The sequence below is a fragment of the Apus apus genome, chromosome 22, assembly GCF_020740795.1.
Source record: "Apus apus isolate bApuApu2 chromosome 22, bApuApu2.pri.cur, whole genome shotgun sequence".
Lineage (NCBI taxonomy): Eukaryota > Metazoa > Chordata > Aves > Apodiformes > Apodidae > Apus > Apus apus.
In genome coordinates this window covers 6,757,591-6,777,548 of record NC_067303.1, presented here as the reverse complement: position 1 = coordinate 6,777,548, position 19,958 = coordinate 6,757,591, and the positions used below count along the sequence as shown (strand labels likewise).

At 50.4% G+C, this 19,958-nt stretch overlaps 1 protein-coding gene across 9 annotated transcripts in view; it reads right to left on the bottom strand.

The window, feature by feature from the left end:
- Positions 1-13,458, bottom strand: part of CADM1 (cell adhesion molecule 1) — a 137,392-nt gene extending 123,934 nt beyond the window's left edge. For 8 of the 9 annotated variants that reach the window (XM_051638396.1, XM_051638386.1, XM_051638388.1 and 5 more), the window contains exon 1: positions 12,661-12,780. In XM_051638396.1, the coding sequence (XP_051494356.1) occupies positions 12,661-12,757 (97 nt within the window). In that variant the 5' untranslated portion in view covers positions 12,758-12,780. Of the gene's footprint in view, positions 1-12,660; positions 12,781-13,424 lie in introns of those variants that run through there. The other variant, XM_051638390.1, reaches the window with a different exon arrangement.
- Positions 13,459-19,958: the final 6,500 nt, after the last annotated feature.

The window sequence follows — 19,958 nt, the reverse complement described above, 5'->3', positions numbered from 1 at the left end:
GCCCAGGGCCAGCAAGGCTGAGCTGTCCCTACACCCGGTCAGCCCGTGGGCTCAGCAGGGCCACCAGCACTCCCAGCCATGGCATCAGGCACCAGAAACACTCTGGACACCCTCCCGGGCTGCAGAGGACTCTGCACACCTTGGCAGAGACACAGCAAAACCTTTTTTTTTTTTTTCCCTACTCAAAAGAAGGGAAAAAAAAAAAAGCCACCTTGTTTTTCCCTCAGTTTCACAAGCAAGGAAGGGTGGTGTGGAGGGTGGTTGCTTTTTTAATCTCTGGTGCGTGGCAGAGCAGTAAATCCTGCATTATGCTCGGAAGAGCGTCAGGTTGGGGCTTCATTTTGGTCTCAGATTAGACTCCTGAAGCAATGAATCTTCCATCATGGAGGCCATTACCAGCACAGTTTTCTGTCATTTTGGACTGCTTTATCCCCAGTTATCAAACTTATCTCCAGCCTCCCCTTGACTGCCAGGGGCTCCACAGACCTACAGGTTTTTCAAATATTCATCAACCAGAGAAGCTCCCAAATCAGGAGCTGCTCAGGCAGGACACGCTGTCCTCTGCAAATCACCCTTCTGATACAGCACTCTGCTTTTCAGCTCTGTCCCTTCTCAGTACAGTCTGTCCCTCTGCCAACCAATTCCACAAAACTCTCCAATTCAAATCACGCCTTATTTTGATAGGTCTCCCACTGAAGATCCCTGGATCCGTTCTGAATCCTGCCCCTGCATTTGACAGGACAACCTTAAAGAGGACACGGCTTGGGCCACGAAGCTGGTGCAACAGCCCAAATCCCCTGCTGGCCAGAGGGATGGGGGGTGCAGGGAGACACGGGTTGTTTCACCCACCCAGGAGCTCCTCCTGTCCCAACCGGCCCTTCGGCACCAGCTGTGGATGCAGAAGCCAGCAGGACAGTTGACTGACTTATCAGGCATGAATCCTGCCACAAGGATCAGACCGCAGGAGCACCAGAGTATTGGCTTGGGATTTGGGCTGATGAAGGCAGACACCACAACCTGCCCCACCAAATTAATGCTCCGACAGCCCAAGAATTAGAGAGTCACCCGAGGAGGGACACGGACACTGGCTTGAAACACACCGCAGTAGATGGGGAGAAAACCACCCTTTCAGATCTTATTAAAATCCTGTGATGCATTAGGATCTCAAATTACTCTATGCAAATTTTGGTAATTTTAAGGCATTTATAAAATTCAAGTTAAAATAGTCCATGAATATTGAAAAACGCTTAAGTGCTAAGTTAGATGACAATTTTCAAAACACACTAAGGAAATCTGATCGTAACAAACCAGTCCCCATGAAATACCGTATCTATCATCAACTTTTTAATTACCAATTGATCAACATGTAGACAGTGTAATAGCTTTCAGCTTTTAATTACTGAACTATCAAAATTCCAACCAAAAAAGGAACCTCCAGAGATGAAACTGTAATGCTTGATTATTCATTGCTACATAATGAATGATTTGTTTTTAAACAAGATGTCAAGTTCCTCATGTAATCCATCTGGATGTGTGACTCTACAAAGCTTACACTGCCCATACTAAGTACTTGGGGTTCCTGTTGTCCCTTCTCTCCTGTTCCCCTAAAGTGATGAAGTTTTTTTTTGTTTTTCCCCCCTTAAGGCAAAACAGTCCCGAATCAAGGGGCTGAAAGACAAACCAACTGCCAGACTGTGCTAGGAAACCAGACAAGCCCCTCCATCTTCCACCAAAGGGACAGGATTTGCCTGGGAGGGATCAGGTATTCCTTCCAACTTGCCTCCACTCCCAAGGAAGCAGCTCTGAACCCAGAAACACAGCCAGCAATCAGTGAGTGTGAAGTGCTGCTCCTCACGGCACTGTCAGGAAAAACCCAAGCCACAAGAACTGGGACACAACTCCCAGGTTTCCCTCACGCAGCCTAAGCTGTAGTGAGATATGCAAGATTTAAATGCCAGTATGACACAGAAAAGTACACGGGGGCAGGGAGAGGCTGTTGATCCATGCCCTAAATTCAGCATCGAGCGCAGGATAAGCTGGAATCCAGTCCCTGCTTCCAGCACCAGCCAGCTCAGGGGAGTCCCTGTGCAGAACCAGTCACATTCATACTCTCCCTGCACACAAACACAACCCACTTCTCCCTCCCTTTGTGTTTTTTAACATAATAACCATTACCATCTTAAATTACCTCAAATTAATGCCCCCAAAGTTTCCTTTCCTCCGATCAAATGCACAGAGCCCAGGATTTTTAGCAACATGAAGTCATGAGAGCCCTCCACAATCCACAGCCCCTGGAGAGCAGTTTCCCAAATCCAGGCTTTTTGCATTTGGAGAGACATTTCCCAGAAATAATAATTTGCAAATGCAAGGGATCTAGGTATGCAATGCAAGGTAGGTGTGTAAAGCATTCTGGAAGTAATACTATTAAACAGCAGTGGCTCAAGCAGAGTATATTAGGAAATTAAAAAGAGAACTAGAAAACGATGCATTTGTTCCTTCAACCCAGTGGCAATGACTAACATCAGCCATCCTGAGCCCTCAAGTACCACCTTATAGATGTTTCCTACCTGTATCATCCCCAGAGTTATTCCACGTAATGGCATCTGTTCCCACCATAAAAAAGAGAACCAGAACCTTTTGTTTTTCCCTCTTTGCAGCCTCAGAACCCCAGTTGTTGCCTGACAACAGTTCCCATTAACTTCCGCCACTCCAGCCACACCCAGGGTTTGATTCCTGCAGGGAAAGCAGCAGCTGGCTCCACGCGCTTCCCCCGCAGCCAAGAGCACGCGGAGCTCGTGCAGGTTCTCACAGAGGAAATTCAGTTATCAGTCCAGTGGCTGTAAGCACTTATGACAACAGTATCTATCAACACTTTCCATATTGACAACTAAATCATGTAAATACGAGTCAGCTCTCCTCTGCATGCTGATAATCCGGCCAAATGAAGGCTGAGCAAAGCCACTCCAAGAGGAGACTAAACACACAATCACATATGGCGAGAAATGGATACCAAGACCAGTCCAGAACCGCTGAAGGCAACGGGGCTGCCCGGAGCCCCCCCTGTGCCACCCGAGCGGCAAGTCACACAAACAGCTCAGTTTCTCCTCCCCACAATCCAGATCTTTTCCAGAAAAACAGGGACAAGTTGCTTCAATGCCTGCCTGGAGCTCTTCCCTCTCTATCTGCCTTTGAATTCCTTGTAAAACTAAGGAACCAATTTAAAATTAAAAGGTACCAATTTCTGAGGTGCTTTTCTCTCCCCTAAGATTCACCATTTTATTATGCTTATTAAACTGACAGAAATTGCTCTTTAGCTGGTTCATTCAAATGCAACTTCTACAGAGGTTTAGACAAACAATTTCCTAGATATTTATAAAACAGCCGAGCAAGGAAAAGTTATTCTGTAAATAATTTTACTTTTTTGGCACAACAAAACCATCAAGTTATTAAAACTTTCACATTGTTTTTGATTGCACCTTTAATGGATGCCAGTTTCTCTGTCTGCTACAACAACATTTAATTTACAGCAGAGAGCAGCTGCCATTCCTGAGGCTTCCCCTGTGGATTCAGCGACAGCTTGCGCTGCAAGGTTTGGTCTTTGGGCAGCAGAAGTGGGGAACAATCCACACCATTTTTCACCAACATCCCCCCTTGTCTGTGCACACCCACCAACATCACTGTTAATTCCGGCACAAAATCCTTCCATCCCTGCAAGCAGAGAAACGTGTTTCATCAGCTAGTCCATTGGCTCTCCCCAGGAGCAGAGGCAGATGACCAGGCTTAAAACAGTTTACTAATCCTTATTTATTTACCACAGGATAATTGAAGTTACTCCCTATATTAGGACAGGATTTATACATCACAACAGGGAGAGGACGGATCATTCCATAGGAAACACTGAAATAATTTTAAGGGGAGCCTTCATTAAAGACAACCTCCTCCACCTCAAACAGGACTGAGAGGTACAGACCTACAATAGCCAAATGGAAAAGGGACCCCAAAAAAGACAGCTCTGTCCAACATTCCACACACACCTCCCAGAGTTGGTTCCACACACTTCATGTTGTGTTAACATCCTTGAAAACTTGAGATCCAATTTACAAAAGAGAGCCCGGAGGAGAGAGTCATCGTATAACCGTGCATCTGAAATTCTCCCAGAGTGATTTAAAAGCTACATCATTGGTTTTGCTATAAACCCTCTGTTTACGAGGCTCTCTATATTCCAATATAGCAATAAATGATTTGCCTCTAAGTATCTTCTTCTTGTCTGCAAGTTTCTCCTCCTTTCCCTGAAGATGTCCAAAGGGAACAGTGTTAATCCCATTTCTATCCCACTTTAATCTTTGCTCTTACTGAGAAAAGATACGACTGCGCCTCACGTGCTGGAGAAGCAATACCTGGCAGTTACAGATTCAGGGAGAGTCGATTAAATGTGTACGTCCTCCTAAAGATTATACGAATGATTAAGAGTATAAGACCTTTAAATCAAACAAGAAGTTGTTCAGGTGGACAAAGCTCAAACACCCCGGTGTGGGAGTCACTTTTAGTAGTTTAGCTGACAAGGTTAAGGAGTAATGTCTCTTCTGAGCCCACTTTGAGACCAGAAGCTGAGCAAGGAAGAGGAAAAATGGTCCTTAATTGTGATCCAGCAGAAAACAGCAGTCGTGTACCATGATCCTGCAGGTAAGGTCTCATAATGACACAGCACCAGTCTTCATTTGGAGCAGGCAGTAAACTGCTAGAAAGTGAAGGTCAGAAGTGAACAGTTACCACCTTGTTAGGACCAAACCAGCCGCTCTGCTCATCTGCAAACCAAAATGCTCCTGTGTGGCGATTTGATTTGACCCCCCCATCAGCTGATGGGTGCTGGGAACTGCACAGAGTTTCTCAGGACCCTGCACAGTATGATAAAAAAGGAAGGTGCCTAAAATTTCACCAGCCTGGAGAAGTGGAGCTGCTGTCAAGCTAGTCTAGATCCTCCTCAACACCATGAAAGTGCTTCCCAAGGCAAGCAGGGGCTTCCCAACACTCCCAACAAAGCCAAGCCGCCCTCAACAGCCTCTGTTTGACAAGGCTGATGCTCACTTGATGACAAGCATTCAGGGCTTTGATGTTTGTCAACCAGCTTTTGACCCAACACCATGAAGGCCAGTCAGGCTGTCATCAGGAAATGATAAGGGAAACAGCATCACTTGGGATCTCCACACCAAGACGTGCCACCAGTTATCCAGAAGCCTTTCCCTGAGCAAGGCAGGAGAAGTGATCCAAGCATGAACGCTTTTAAAGAGCTGCTGACACCTAAACACCATGGTATTCTTTCTGCTAAAAAGTGCAGTGCCTATCCTCACATCAGCTAAAAAACATCTAATTTTATACAGACTGGAGAAAGCAGGGGGCAACTCTGAAGAGCTTCTCTGCTCCTGCTGAAGTCTCCTAATATCACATTAGCTAATGTGAATGAAGATATCAAGGAGGCAAATAACAGAGCACAAACAGCCCAAACCATAAGGCTTTGAGCAACCTGTTCTAATGAGAGGTGTTCTGCCCATGGCAGGGGTGTGGAACTAAGGTAACTAGGGTTTTAAGGTAAGTTCCAACCAAAACTATTCTGTGAATCTTTGGAAGTAAAATAGTTCAGAATGCAAATCCAAAACAAACCAAGCTACAGCAACCATTCTCTAAATGTGACTATTTTAGGTCTTCATACAACAAACCCAGTTAAAATCAGCTGACTGACCTCACAACCTCACTCCACAGATGGATACAGGATTTCTGTGTTTGTCCCATAGCTTAAGCAATTTGGGCCTGTCCAACAACAGCTTCACCACATCAGTGGATGATCTGTGGTTGAACAGAACCCCAACCTGCAGCAGTGCTGTACAAGATCCTATTAGCACCTACCAGAGCAGCACTCCTGAAAGCAAGCCATCTTATCTGCAGCATCCAGCAACACGCTCAGCATCGCCTTCTGCTTTGGGAAAGCCAAGAAAACACTTCCCTTTCTGCTCCAAACCTCAACCAATTGACCTAATCCATGCAGAATGCCTGAGCAAACACAACTGTGTAACCACAGGCGCTGCAGCTGCGGGTCTGATGCCATGGAACCCACAAACATCAAGGACCTGGGGAGATGTACACGTGCCTCCAGCTGGCTCAGACAACCCTGGGTAAGGAGGAGAAGCCTTTACAGGGGAGCCATAAAGCAGGGCCAGCGGCTGTTCCCCTGTGCCTTTTCAAGGTCACAGACATATCAGCATCACAGACTGCACCTCAGTAGTTTTACTGTGATAAGCCTGCAGTTAGAGCTGGGGACAGACCTGCTCCTTCTCGGATACAGAACAAGGGCCGGGAGGGTACAAGATGCCTTTAGCTTTGTGTTACTAGCCCAGAGGCTACACGTAACCCTCAGGCTGTGCAAAGAAAGTTTTCTTTCTAGCCCAATTTTAGCAGAACCCTACTCCACTGTAACCCCAGAGCTTAACATCAGGAATATATAACAGTGTTCTGTGAGGGAAGCTGCCAGGCAGCCTCATTTCAAAACAGAAAAGCAGCAACAAGCAGTTCCTCATGCTTGATCCGATTACTCTGATCTCTCTCTTGATGCTGCAGACTCCGACACGTATTTCTATTACTGCACGGGGGGAGCAGGGGAATGTCATTTTGCTGCTTGAGATTTCTTTCTTCCCTGTCACACCTCTAAGAAGGGATATACACTGCAGAGCAATGGAATAAAGTGGATGAGGAATCTGGGCTGCACCTGTCCATATCCAGCACCTCCTGGGCAGGGTCACTGGCACCAAGGGCCCCATCCTGTCACTGCTCTTCCATCTCTCTCACTGAAGCTTGCGGGGCCCAGTGTGGTCTCATGCTGCCCATGAACAGTTCGTACCTACAGACAGCATTCCTGCTCTCACAAAAAGCTGTGTTCCCACATCAAGTGCTGGGGTATCTTAGGTCTGAGCTCACAAGAGCCATCGCGTTCTGGCTAAGCCCTCGAGTGCATCTTTGTGATTAAGAGACCACTGCCAGAGCCCACCCCAGAGAAGATCAACTCCTGAGACTTGGCAATGGCTTGGGGAATACAATGACATTTCCATTCTGGAAGCAGACCTTTGAAGAGATTATAAATCAGACTTAAGCTTTTGCTCACACTGCTAAAAAAGGGCACAACAAGATCAAGGAGATTCATTCGCAGTCACAACCTGAACCCAGGGCTTTATACACCCAGCACTTGTCACATCCAAGAGTAACTTAGGAGGCAATGCTGGCCCTGTGGGCATCTTTAGCTCCAACAGCTACAATCACAACTCCCCTGCTCTGCAAGTAGAGATCAACATTCCCCCTTGTGTCCCTTGCTCAGTCAAGGACTCCAGAAAGCGTGATGCCAACACCACAGCTTTGCCATCCCACTGAACAGTCAAGCCAGTAATGTAACTGCTTTGGGCAAACTTCACAGCTGGCCTTGGCAGAGCAAGCAACTGTCTAACACAACTACTTCCTGCTGCCAAACATACACCTAGCTTTTAAAAAGTGCTCACCATCTTGTATTCTATCACTTTGAGCCTTTCTACTGGCATCTTAATAGGGTCTCAAGTCTCACAATAGCTTCACCTTGAGAATTCAGTAAGGACACAATGATTTCAAATACTCAAATTTTTAAACCACAGAAGAACAAAATCAATTAAAACCAAACCATAGGGTAAAAATAGCACACTGACCCAACCCTATGAAGGGACATCATTGATTTAAAATAACTAGGTGTGCAGGCCAATAAAAGTTCCTGGCACAAGCTACTTGAGTGTTTTAAATACAACAAGAAAGCCACAGACACTGGGTGAGCATGTGGGAAGAGTTCAGCTCCAATGAGAAGGATCACCACTGCTCCTTCTGTATTTTTATCATTCACTAGAATATATTTGGAACAGGTGAATGGGACTGACCTCAAAGTCAGGTTTTCCACAGTCCCACACAGCACTGTATAATGCACTGCAGGGCTCCCCAACATCTACTTCGCTGCCATACAACTTGCAGCAAGAACCTGATACGCAACAAGTTCAACAGGGAATGAGTGCATGAGGAAGGAGAAAAACTGTAATTATGGCAAAAAAGGCGGAGAGAAACCACACAGATACCAGTCGCGTGCAGGCAAGGGTCCTTAGAGGAGCCAGCCTGCACCCACGGGACTTGCAGCAGAGGTGCTCTCTGCGTTTGCAAATTAAAAACTGGAATATCTAAATTCAGCCCATGGCTGTACCACAAACGCCAGCTCGTCTGGGTACAACGTGGACCAGTTACCACGCACCGAGACGTGCCCCGGCCGACCAGCTCCCTTGTGTTTCTATGACCAAAGTTTTGAATGAAGCCTCATGGTGTTTTCCTTCAAAAAACGCCTGCCACACATGCAAAAAATCTCCTTTTTCACCAGCATGCTCCCCTCCAAGCCAAGCACACCAAAGCCTGCAAGCCAGTGCTGGACGACCTTCAAAGCGTTCTGTGGTGGAGCTCCCCACTCACCACAACAGCAGCTGCTAGCTCCAGCATGCAATTAGATCTCCAGGAAAGCAACTGATTTATGAAACTTAAACAAGTACATACCACTCATAATTACAACATTCCACCCGGGGTCTCTCCTTCATTGCAGGCTTCCAAACAGAGTCTCTTTATTTAGTTCTGGTGGGTTTGCACCACCAGAGAATGGCACACAATATTCCCCAGGGAAAACTACACAACTTTTTTTTTTTTTTTTTAATTTTTTTTCCACGTGGCATCTAATTCCTCAGAAGAGATACAGATTATACATCCAGCTTTGCTTGTGCTCTTAAACCTCTGCCTAAGTATTCACTTACTGGCTACATTCCAGCTGCGGGGAGCGCTGCAGCCTCCACTGCGCTCCCAGCCTCCCGGGTCTGCTCAGATCCCGGCTCCCTGCACTGCAGAAGGCAACTTGTTGGATACAGGGAGCCCCTGCATTCCAAACAGAAGCACTGCCAGATGCTAGCAAAAGCCAGGAGAGGTACCGGTTGTCAAAACCCCTTTCAAAGGTATGGCAATAATAGCTAGAAAAACTGGTGTTTGGGAGAACCATCCAGAAAAATCTGTCTACACGCAGTACCAGGATGGGGTTTTTTGAGCAAATGCATTCTGAGGAGCGTTTAAATGGTCAGAATATCCCAGCTGGAACAAATGTGGTATTCCAGATGGCCTTGGGCAGATGCAGAGTTAAAGAGCTGACCCATTTTTAGTCCAGCAATAGGGCAGAGACCACATCTGCATGCCATGGCCCCACCAACTATCTTCAGTCCCAGCAGGGCCAGAAGAAGGCACGCCAAAGCCACCCGGGGTGACTGACTCAGAGCTTGTGGTTGCAAAGCCTGCTTTATTTACACACCCAGGAAAGACATCGAAAGACAAACAAAGAAACCAGCAACGCAGCGTCAGCAAAGCAGCCACTGATAAGGCCACGGCTCCTCTCTCCTGCCTCTCCAGCACCCGTGCCAAGGAGCATCCTGACAGCCAGCGCGTATCCCGGTGTCCACGCAGCCGAAGGTGCCGGCAACCACCCCCTCCACCATGCAGATCCTGCGTGGAGCTGAGCCGTCTCCTAGTCTTCCCATCTTTGGGAGCCTCCTTGGCAGTGGTTTCTGAGCCAGATTGTCAATGCTTCTAAACCTGCACTCAACTGCCTACATGCAAGACAAATGAGCCCAAGCTGCAACCCAGATGGATCGCTGTATCTACCAGCTCCTTCCTCACAACGTTCCTCGGGGTTTGTCTCACGTGCAGAACACGACCCCCCATGTCCCAGAGCTCAGCCAAGCCCGAGCGAAGCTGCTGCAGATCAGAGGTTTCTCTTGCTCATGTACAAAAGCTCCTCAGAAACTCCCTGTTTCCACAGGAGCCCAGCTTACACAGCCTCCATGGGAGTTCTCCAGGGGTCCTTCTCCAGCCTGCGGACACGGAGAGCGCAGCTGCCACCACCTCTGGCCCAGCCCACACCTCGTGTTGCAGCCCGACACTGACACCGTCTCCAAATGGCTCCCACAGCTTCAGCTGAAAAGTTACTCTTTCTAAACTGCCACACAGTGCTGCTTCATTAACCAGCTGCTGCATCCCACCCTAGCGCTGGCTGCCTCTCAGCATTAGCTGAAATCACTCCTCAACTCTCTCTTGACTTCACAAGGGTGTTATGAAGTTTAAGTAAAGCAGCAAGATCGGATAAAAAAGGTGCCACAGAAACACACAGATTCATCTTGAGTTACAGGCTGAACTTAACCTGAGAGTCCAAGTGCTGCATATCGCTGTTCCAATCACTCCGACTTCCAGCCAAGCCATCCCGCCACGCTCCAGAGCCTGCCCCAGATCTTGAAATGCCACCACGGTGGCAACCCCAACAGGAGACACAGCGACAGCCCTCGGCAGCCACCAGCAGCCATCACTGCCACAGCACTCCTCTTCCAAGCCTACCAAAGCTTTAAATAGGCAAACGAGGACCAAAAAAACAAAACAAAACAAAAATCCCAAACAAACAAAAAAACCTGAGCTCTTCAGCCTCAAGGAAATGTTGTCTGAAAGGCACCAGAAGCAGGAGGTGCAGGATTTTATCCTGTGAGTCATGACCCACGAGATAGTTATCTCCTCCCGACGGGATCGCAATCTCAGCGCACGCTGTGTGGTGCTTCTCACCACTGAAAGCCCCAACTGCAGAGGTCAGGCACAGGCTGAACTCAGCATCCAGCCCTGCTTTTGTTTCTCTTCAGCTGCTTCGCTACCCGCCATCGCGTCCTTACGCCCGTTTGCTGGGCGGTGATTAACAGGCTCACCCTGCTGGAGCATCGTACCAGCCTTCAGCCAAAAACAGCTCTTAAGGAAAAACAAAGCAACAAACCAAACAAAAGGATTCAAACCGTGAGGCGAGGCACCAAGAGTCAGCCAGCAAAACAAAGGGTGAAGGTGGCTGTCCTGCAACAGGGCTTTTATTGTTAATTCAGGCATCTTTAAACGCTGGGGTCTCCAGGGCAAACCGGTGGGCGAGTCACCGCGCATCGAGCTAAACCCGATGTGAATTCCACAAAAAGCACCTTGCGACAGAACATCTGAAAAACTAGGAGGAGAATGCATTAACTACACAAACATCTGGGCGCCTGCTGCTGGGCACGGACAGTCGGACCGAGGCGAGCGTTTCCCTGTCGTGCCACGACGAGAGCCGCCGATGGCTGCTTTCCATCGCTCCCGGCCACACTCGGCAGACGCTTCGGGCCGCCGAGGGGCTGAATTCGGAGAACAGTCACCCTTCAGGACCTCCCAAAGCCAGCGAAGGCACCGCCAGGAAACAGAGTCATTGCCATTGTCAGAGCTGAAGCCCCCGACCACATTTAGAGGACGCCGATCTCTCGCAGAGGGAGAACGAGCTGGAAATGGGGCTTCCCCCCCCACCAGCCTACTGAAGAGGGGAGCTGGGGAAGACCGGGGAAAGCATGTACAACACGCCCGTGAATAAAGCTCTTTGTTCAGCCGAGCTGCCCGCTCCTTTATCCCCCCCCTTTTCCTATTAGTTAAATTCAACAGATCGCTCAATGGCCCTCTTGTTCTCCCCAAAACGTCCCGGGCAAATAATGCTCGCTCCTCTGGCCGTGCGAGCCAGTAAATGAAGCCCTGTGCCTCTCCAGTGACACACTGTAAATATAAAGTGGCATTAAGGAGGAATATTTTATCAAAGCCGTCAGACACAAGTGCAAGTCCCTCCTGCGGCTACTCGGCTCAGTGCAGCAGCGATGGCAGCCCGGCACGAAGCCACCTCGCCGCCCAGGGCTGCCGGGCGAACCCCCCGCCCCACGACACCGGCTGCCGAGCCCAGCTCCCCCAGCCGTACCGGGGGCGGGGGGCGGCCTGGGGAGCCCCCGTTACCCGCGTCTAATTAACCCCTGCCTCACCCGAAGCCTCGGAGCTGGGCGCTCGCTTCCGAAGGCGCCCGGGGGAGGCACCGCGCCGGGCGGCAGCGGGGAGCGCGGTTTCGGGGGGGCCCCGCGGATCACCGAGGGAGGGAGAAAGGGGAGGGAAGCGCCCGGCAAGTTGCGCTTGGATTCCAACAGGTTCCCGGCTCCCGCAGGCAGCGCTGCAGCATCCCCCAGTGCAGCATCAACACCCCCGCCCTGTGCAGCCGAGGAAAACACCGGGGCAGGAGGAGGGTGGAAAAGAGGGAGGGAGGGATGGAGGGGGGAGAGGAGGGGGCGCGCACGGCAATTACTTTTTAATTGGGAGGCCGCCTGATGAGCCCACGGGTAGCGGGGAGAAGCTGCTTCCATGGTAACCGGCACCGGCTGCCCGCACCGCCCCGACACGCGCGGCTGAGCCCGCCGCTCCCCCGCCGCCGGGGTCCCTTCCCCGCCGCCGGGGGTCCCTTCCCCGCCGCCCGGCACCAGCGACCCCCCGCTCGCCCGCCGGCACCACCGTCCAACCCGGGTGCCCGCGCACCGGCAGAGCCCCGAGGCTGCGGGAGGAAAGGGGCCCGCCCCAGCCCTCGCCGTGCCCGTCCGAGGGGCTCCCCCGCCGCACCCCGCCGAGGGGGTCCCGGAGAGCCATTCCCCCCCTTCCCCACCGGCCCCGGCCCCACTCCCGGGCGCCCTCCCGCGGACGGGGCTGCGGGATACGGCCGCATCCTACCTCTGGGGATGATGGCGGCGGCGGAGAGGAGCAGCAGGAGGAGCGGGAGGAGGCCCGGGGGGGCGGCGGGGCGGCGGGGCTGGGCGCGACCCGCCATCTCGGGCACCTGCTCCGCTCTGCCCGCCGCGCCGGCACCTCGCGCCGCGCGCGCCGATAATGAGATGCGCGCGTCAGCGCGCCGGGGGCGGGGCGAAGCACAGGCCCCGCCCCGCGCCAGGGGCCGGGGGCAAAGCGGCGCGCGCGGCGCACGGAGCCGGGGGGGGGGGCGGTACCGCGGGGCCCGGCCCGGCCCGGCCGGAAAGCGCCGTTCCAGAGGCGCGGGCACCGTGAGACCCCACGGCGGAGCCTGGCCCGCGGGAGGAAGCCCAGCCCGGCCGCATCGGTGCTCCGACCCAGGGAAGCGCGGGCTGAAGCAAAAAACAAAAAACAAAAAACAAAAAAATCAACCATAGAAACCCCCAGAACCGCCTCGTTTCCCACGAGCACCTGTCGCGACTCCCGCCGACAGGCGAGGGGGGCTGCGCGCAGCAGCCGCGCCTTTCCCACGCCAGCCCCCCCAGCACCTCCCGCCAGCGCCTGTCCCCCCCCCCCGGCCCCCCTTTTGCATCCTCCTCCCGGGGTCCCCTCTCCCAGCACCGGGGGCCCCGCTCGCCCCCCCCGGTGCCGAGGTCTCCCCAGCTCCTGAGGGCCCAGCGATCCCCCCGCGGCACCGGGAGCGATGGGGTCTCATTACGCACAACGCAGCAAAAAAAAAAAATTTCAACCTTTTCTGCTGATTTTCATCCGTGCAACGGGTTTGACAGAGTCTAAATGGAGTAAATTAACCAGAAAGCACGAGTGCCCCCCCACCACTGCTCAGCCATGCCGTGATAAACGGATACATGGGGCTCGGCCAAGCAGGCGCGGCTGGAGGGGTCGGTGCACCGGGAGGGGTCGGTGCACCGGGAGGGGTCCGAGATCCTCCCACCGGCGCCAGGAACACCCCGGGCCTGCGCGGGCACTGGGGGGTGTCAAATATTCCCAACGTTTTTAATTAGGTTACTCCAAGTCAACCCGAGGCAGGTGAATTGTCACTTTAACTTTCTCATCCTGGCTTCTGCCAACCCGTAAAGTTCAAACTGCTCCGGGCAAGCGCTGAGTCAGCCCCCGGGTTGCGAAATCACCCGCTCCGCAAGTGCCACCGAGGCGGAGGTTTGTGCCACCATCACCGGGTAACTAAGCCAGATTCATCCCCCCGTTCACAAGGAAGCATTTGTCTCTACCTGTGGCACCAAATTCCCTTCCCTCCAGGACCTGAGCAGCTCTGCAGAGCTGCTCTTCTCTGTCATTAGGCACCCAACTACCCCCGTGCCTGGTTTTAATTACATGGTTTAGACCGTTCTGCACAGTATCGTACATTGTGACCCACTGCAGCTCAAACATCAAACTGAAAGACAACCCGTATTAACTAAGAAGGTTTATCATAATTTAAGTATTCATAGGGTGCAGGACAATAAGTAGTAGGAAATACAATTTGCATAATAAATATCAATATCACAACAGCTAAAACAAACCATGACAAATTATCCACTGCTAAATGACTGGGAGATTATAGAATGCAAATTGCAAATCCTGAACTCTAGGAAATGACTTCCCTAACCTCCTGCATCTCGTTCAGCAGACAAAAAGGGACTGGAGATGTACTGAAACTGGCGATGTTCCTGCTGGAAACATCTTATTGCATTCCATTAGGCATCAACTTTAATTTCAAGAGGAAAGCGATTTCCTCTGTCCTGGAAGCTTAGCCTCAGATTATTTGTCACAGTGTGTTTAGCAGTTATGATATTGAAGCGTGAGCCCCGTTGGCAGTGATTGAAAGCTGTATTAAATCAAGCCACAGGCAGCCGGGGACGGCAGCTAACGTGGTGGGACCGGGGGACAGGAAGGGCTGATGAGGACTGACTGACCCACAAGTGCAGCTCATCTCATGGTGGATATTACAGGACAAGGTTGCTCCCCAAGTGACACGTCCCGCTGACAGGCAGCTGCTCCCCTGTTCTCCCAGGGGAGATGCAGGATGCTGGCAAGCTGCTCTGTCCTGTTGCCCTCAGGTTTCCATACCAGTCTCTCCAGCACGTGGCATCAGGGAGCAGAGTGGAGCCTGTGACCAGGCATAACTCACGGGGCTGCCCCCTGGTCTGGCTGCTGCTGGGGGTTACATGCCACAGCACCCCAAAACCAAGCCCCCTGAGGGGCCAGAGCCAGGCCCCCCGCTGAAAATTTAGATGCACCCACGTGAAGGATCGAGTTTCCACCCCTGCTCCTGCCAGGAGTGGCAGGAATTCCTCCTGGGAGCCTCGCCTGTGCCACTTGCTGAGATCCTTCAGCTGTGTCACTCCTGCTCCCCCCAGCAGCAGTTCAGCACATCCCAAAGAGCAGATGGTGTTATTGCATTTTAAAACCAATAATCAATTGTTTGTTAATTCAGCTTTTGAATCAGGAGCAGAAATGAACTTAAAAGTGAGAACTCCAATCTGTGATACACTTCCAGAGACAGAGCCAAGCTCCACAGTTGTGAACACATTCAGAGGCAGACGTGAGGGGAATGAACAAGTGCATTTGTGCCCCCCCTCCTGTCACGCAGCCTTCGCTCAGCGTGTTTCCAGGCGCCCTGGAGGGTGTTTGGGAGCAGAGAGAAGCTGTCAGCACATGGGTGAGCAGCAGCTGCTGCTAAGGATCAGAGACCAAACTGGTCCCGTTCAGTGCTGGTCTTGGTTCCACTGCCGGGAACAGCATCAGAGGACACAGCACCACCTGATTTGTGGCTAATTTTAAGTAACTGACACTAATTATAGCCATTGCAGAAGACGTTCCAGTAGAAGCTGTTTTCAGATGGCTTTACAAAACCAACCATCTATTACCTTTACTTCATTTCTCAAAGATGGGCAAAGGGAACCCAGATTACTCACCAGCCACAACAGCTTTCCACTGAGTCTTCCAGCTTTGCCATCCAGTCCCTACACAGCCACAACAAAGGGAAAAACCTTGCCTAGAGAAGCCAAGTTCTCTGCTCAAGAGAAGGATGATAAAGCAGAACACATTTAACTTTTTCAGGTGTCGTGGGACTTGCCATTCCACCACAGCTCTTTGAGCCTCAGATTAAAGGTGCTATCGAGACTGAGACCAAAAAGATTCCTCCACCAATGGCAGCGTTTGTTCGCTCAACATATTCTGTCAAGAGAAATAAAACAGTTGTCGATCTTGGGAAAAGCTCCGGCTCTGAAATTTTCAAAGACCCTCATGCAATTTTAGCCACACAATTCACACTTCAGCCAGTGTGGGGCTAAATCCGGTGTAACTCTTTGAAAATGGAGGGGTTTGTCAAAAGGAATCCAGAGAAGGAATAATCGAGTTATAGCATTTAACGGCTTGCCTGAGAGACACGTGGGCACTGCTGGGATGGGTTGTCTCCCCAAGCAGCCTCCCAGCAGCTCCTCTTACCTGGAGCACCCAGAGCAGGCTCTTTAAAGATCAGGTAAAAATGCAAAGCCTAATTTCCAGTCTTTCATGTGCTGTGACTAAGTTGTCATTTGCTACACTCCCCCTCTATAAATTTAGGGCTTTAGTTACAGTACAAATAGCTCCCAATATATTTTATTTATCTGCCTTCCACTGGGATGAGCAACAAATTTGTTCAAAATTGTAAGAGGTGTAAAAAAAAAAAAAAAAAGATGGCAAAGCACCATGCAGAGCTGCTGCCTGACAGGGAACACGGGGCTGTCCAGACAACCTGTGGGCATCTCTGGGTATTCAGGATGTTACTGAAGAGACGGGATGCTTCAAGATCATTAAAAAAAATATCCTGGTGCCAAATGAATAACTGAAAGCAGCATTGATAGGAGTGTATTATACATTGACTTTCATTCCCTTGGGACAGACGCTGCAGGCACACACCAGGACCAGTTGCTGAGAGCAGTAACAGTCTTTACAAGGCACAAATGCTGAGCGCCTGCTGTATATACAATATTTTCATTTCTAATTTACAAAATCCTCTCCAACACCCACTGGATATTTGCATTTGCTTTGTCTTTTTTCCTGCATGGGGGGAGGGAAGGGGGGCAGGGGGTGCTGTTTTGAAATTTTCAGTTTTGTTTTGAGAACTCAAGGATTAAATTTAATTATTTCCAAGCCACAAGTGTGACAATAAAACAAAACCAAAAAAAAGTCTTTTGATTTTTGAGAAATCCTATAGAGGATCTGAAGGGCTGTCATCAGTGCAGCATCATTCTTCATTATCTGATTCCTTTTTCAATTGGCAGAGCTTTACAGAGAACACTGCTCTTTCAACAAAATGATAAAGGGGTATTTGAAATAAACAGAGAGAGTCCCCAGCCAGCGAATACCTCAGATTGCTGTGGACTGTGACTTAATGCTAACTCCTGCAAACTCCTGCTTTTTATCTTTTAATAAAAAAGCCATACAGATGGGATTTTTTTACTTGGCTAAAACCTTTGTTAAAAAAAAAAAAAGCCAAAACCCAAACTACAAAACCCCCAAGGTACAGACACTGATAGTATAAAAGTTCTCTCTGAGCAAAATCTCTTGCTGGTATTTATTCAAGACTGTCCAAAAAAATAAAGCATTTCCATGCCACTGCTGCCTGATGTGTGGCTGCCACTGCCCCGTGACGTGAGGAGTGAGTGGGACCAACCCAGCCACGAGCTGGGATGATTCCTCAGGGAATCATCCTGCCCATCCCTTGGGACCCCCAGCCCAGCTCCCCAGCTGGCTCCCAGCAGCTTTGCACATCAGCCGCCTCCGCTGGATGATTTAGTGCTGGGCAAGATGCACCCCGCAAAGCACCCGCCCCAGTAAGTACCACCAGAAAGGTTAAGCTCCCAGATCTGCTGAAACAAGATGAAATGTTTTCAGATGGTTTTAAAGAAACCAGATTATTCCCCAGCGTCAGGATAAAGCACAAAAAAATCGAGCCAGTCTGGCTCCCCCGCCGCTCTAACCTTTTTACTATGGGATAATGAGGAAGAAGCTATAATTTAGAATTCTTTTTTTTTTTAAACACGGATCCTATTGAGAAAAGAGAGGGACGAATCATTTTAGAGCCTTGCATCATCCTTCCTGCAGATGAGTCTCTAATGCACCCGCGCCATAAAACTCAGGAACTGTGCCCTCTGCATGTTGTTGTGACAAATTTCAAATCAAGAGGGTGCTTGAATTGGATTTATTACAACTGGAAGACAAGAAATTGTAATCTTTATGAGCCAATGACACAGAGCCTTATAATAAGAGAATGAAGTATCATTTTAAATGTAAAGCAAATTAGATTACCGGGGTCAAACCCTTCCACAGAGACATCATGTCTTCAGAGCGCCGCTTGTGTTTGACATCCTCTTTTCAGGTTTTGCATTAGCATTTAAGTGTTTTTAAAATATGTTTAATATTCTTACAGGAGAAAAGTGCCTGCCAAAGTCAAGACATGGAGATGATGGGGAGGGGAGAGCAGAAGCCTTCAAAAGAACCACTGAGGGAAGCTGCAGCCGTGCCACAGGGAGAGGAAGCCTGCTCTGCTGGGTCTGCCCGCGGGGCTCAGGCTCCCTGTGCTGTGGTGAGCCCAGTTTCGGGTCTCCCCAACACCCCAACACAGGCTGGGTGCTCCTCAAGGCAGTTCCAGGTTTTGGAGGGTGCTGAGAAGCAGCTGGGGAAGCTCCAGGCGCTGCCAACCCAGCTCCAGATGGGTACCATGGCAAATTACTCAGGGTTTTTTGTTTGTTTTATACAAATTGCTGGAGAAATTTAAAAAGAAAAAAAAAACCACGCCCTTTTGATCCCATCAAAAGCCATATCCTGCCCACAAGAAGATGCCTGGTACACGTTGTCTGCCCCACCTGCATTCCCCACAGCCCCACGTGTAACCTGGTGACCAGGCTCCAGGGCAACCTCCTGTCACAGGACCCTGTTTAACCCTAGTTTTGGAAACATCCAGAAGATGCAGAGGCACCAACTGCACTTTTCCCATGTCACCTTACAAGGCTTGCTTGGTGGGGATAGGGAGAAGAGTGTTGTAGAAGCCTCTGCTCTTCATCTCCACAAAGCAAACCCCAGAAGGTGACTGCTAAGGACACCAGCTAATCACCCAGAATAAATACACCATTCCCAGTAAAGGGCTGCTTTTCCCGTGTATCTCTCTCATACAACTCCAGTTTGCTGTTCCCTTTGCCATGTCCCTTGCCAGGACACCTCAAGCTGCAAGAGGCAGCAGGTCCCAAAGCTCAAAGTCAGGCTGAGACGATTAAAACGCTGTGGGTAAACACCTGAGCACACAATGCAAAACTTTGCCTGTTCCTCTGATTTAAGAGACTTCATGTCTTAATCATCTGTCAACACTGCATGTAACCAAGCATGGTACAGAGGAAAGGGCTCCCAGAAGGGATCCAAACATTGCACATGAAAGGAAAAGCCTTACTTAGCCTAGAGGGAATTTCAAATTAGGTACAACATTACTTCAGCTCTCACTGTCAGGAGTGGTTAGATTTTCATTGACTTCTCTTGCAACAGTAGGCTCGCCTTTGAAGAATCCACAAACATCTTCACCTTCAACTCCCATTTGCCATCTCCTGCTCATTTCTCATGCTGTGAGAGCACTTAAAAGCCGCAGTCAGGGGCCAGGACCCCAACTGCTGCAGACTAACAGGAGTTTACTGCTCTCTCACCCCCGAAAGAGCTTCCCGACACTAAACCCAAGGAGAGGAGCCGTGAGAGACGCAGGGAGAGGTGGCTGCTGGGGCTCAGCCAGCCAGGAGCAGAGCGGTCAGCAGTGGCCGTGCCGCTGGCCCAGAGCCCCACACTGGTCCCACCAGCCCCTCAAGCCACAGCCATGCAGCTCTGTCACAGCTCGCTGTGGTTACCCGGCCCTTCAGCAAGAAGCATCCTTCTTGTTTATCATCAGAAAAGGTACAAACTGCAGGCTTGGAAGAGAGATGGCATTTGCTTACAGACAAATAACTAGCAGGAGAATTCCTGATGTGTGCAGTCATCAGGGTGCAGTACAGAGACCTCAGGAGGGTGGTATCAAAAGGACCTCAAACCTATTTTCTTAGGCAAAAGGCTTCACCTGGCTGGGGAAGAAACACAGCCCAGCTGGGGCTTCAGGAGGGCAAATCAGGGCAGGCTGATCTTCAAAAGGCTCTTGGACTTTGGCAAGAACAGAAGGGTGGTTGTGCTCTCACACTGCCAGCTGGGATGCTGCAAACAGCACATCCAGGTAGTCTCCTCCACAAAGCCTCCACCATTCCCTGAGCACC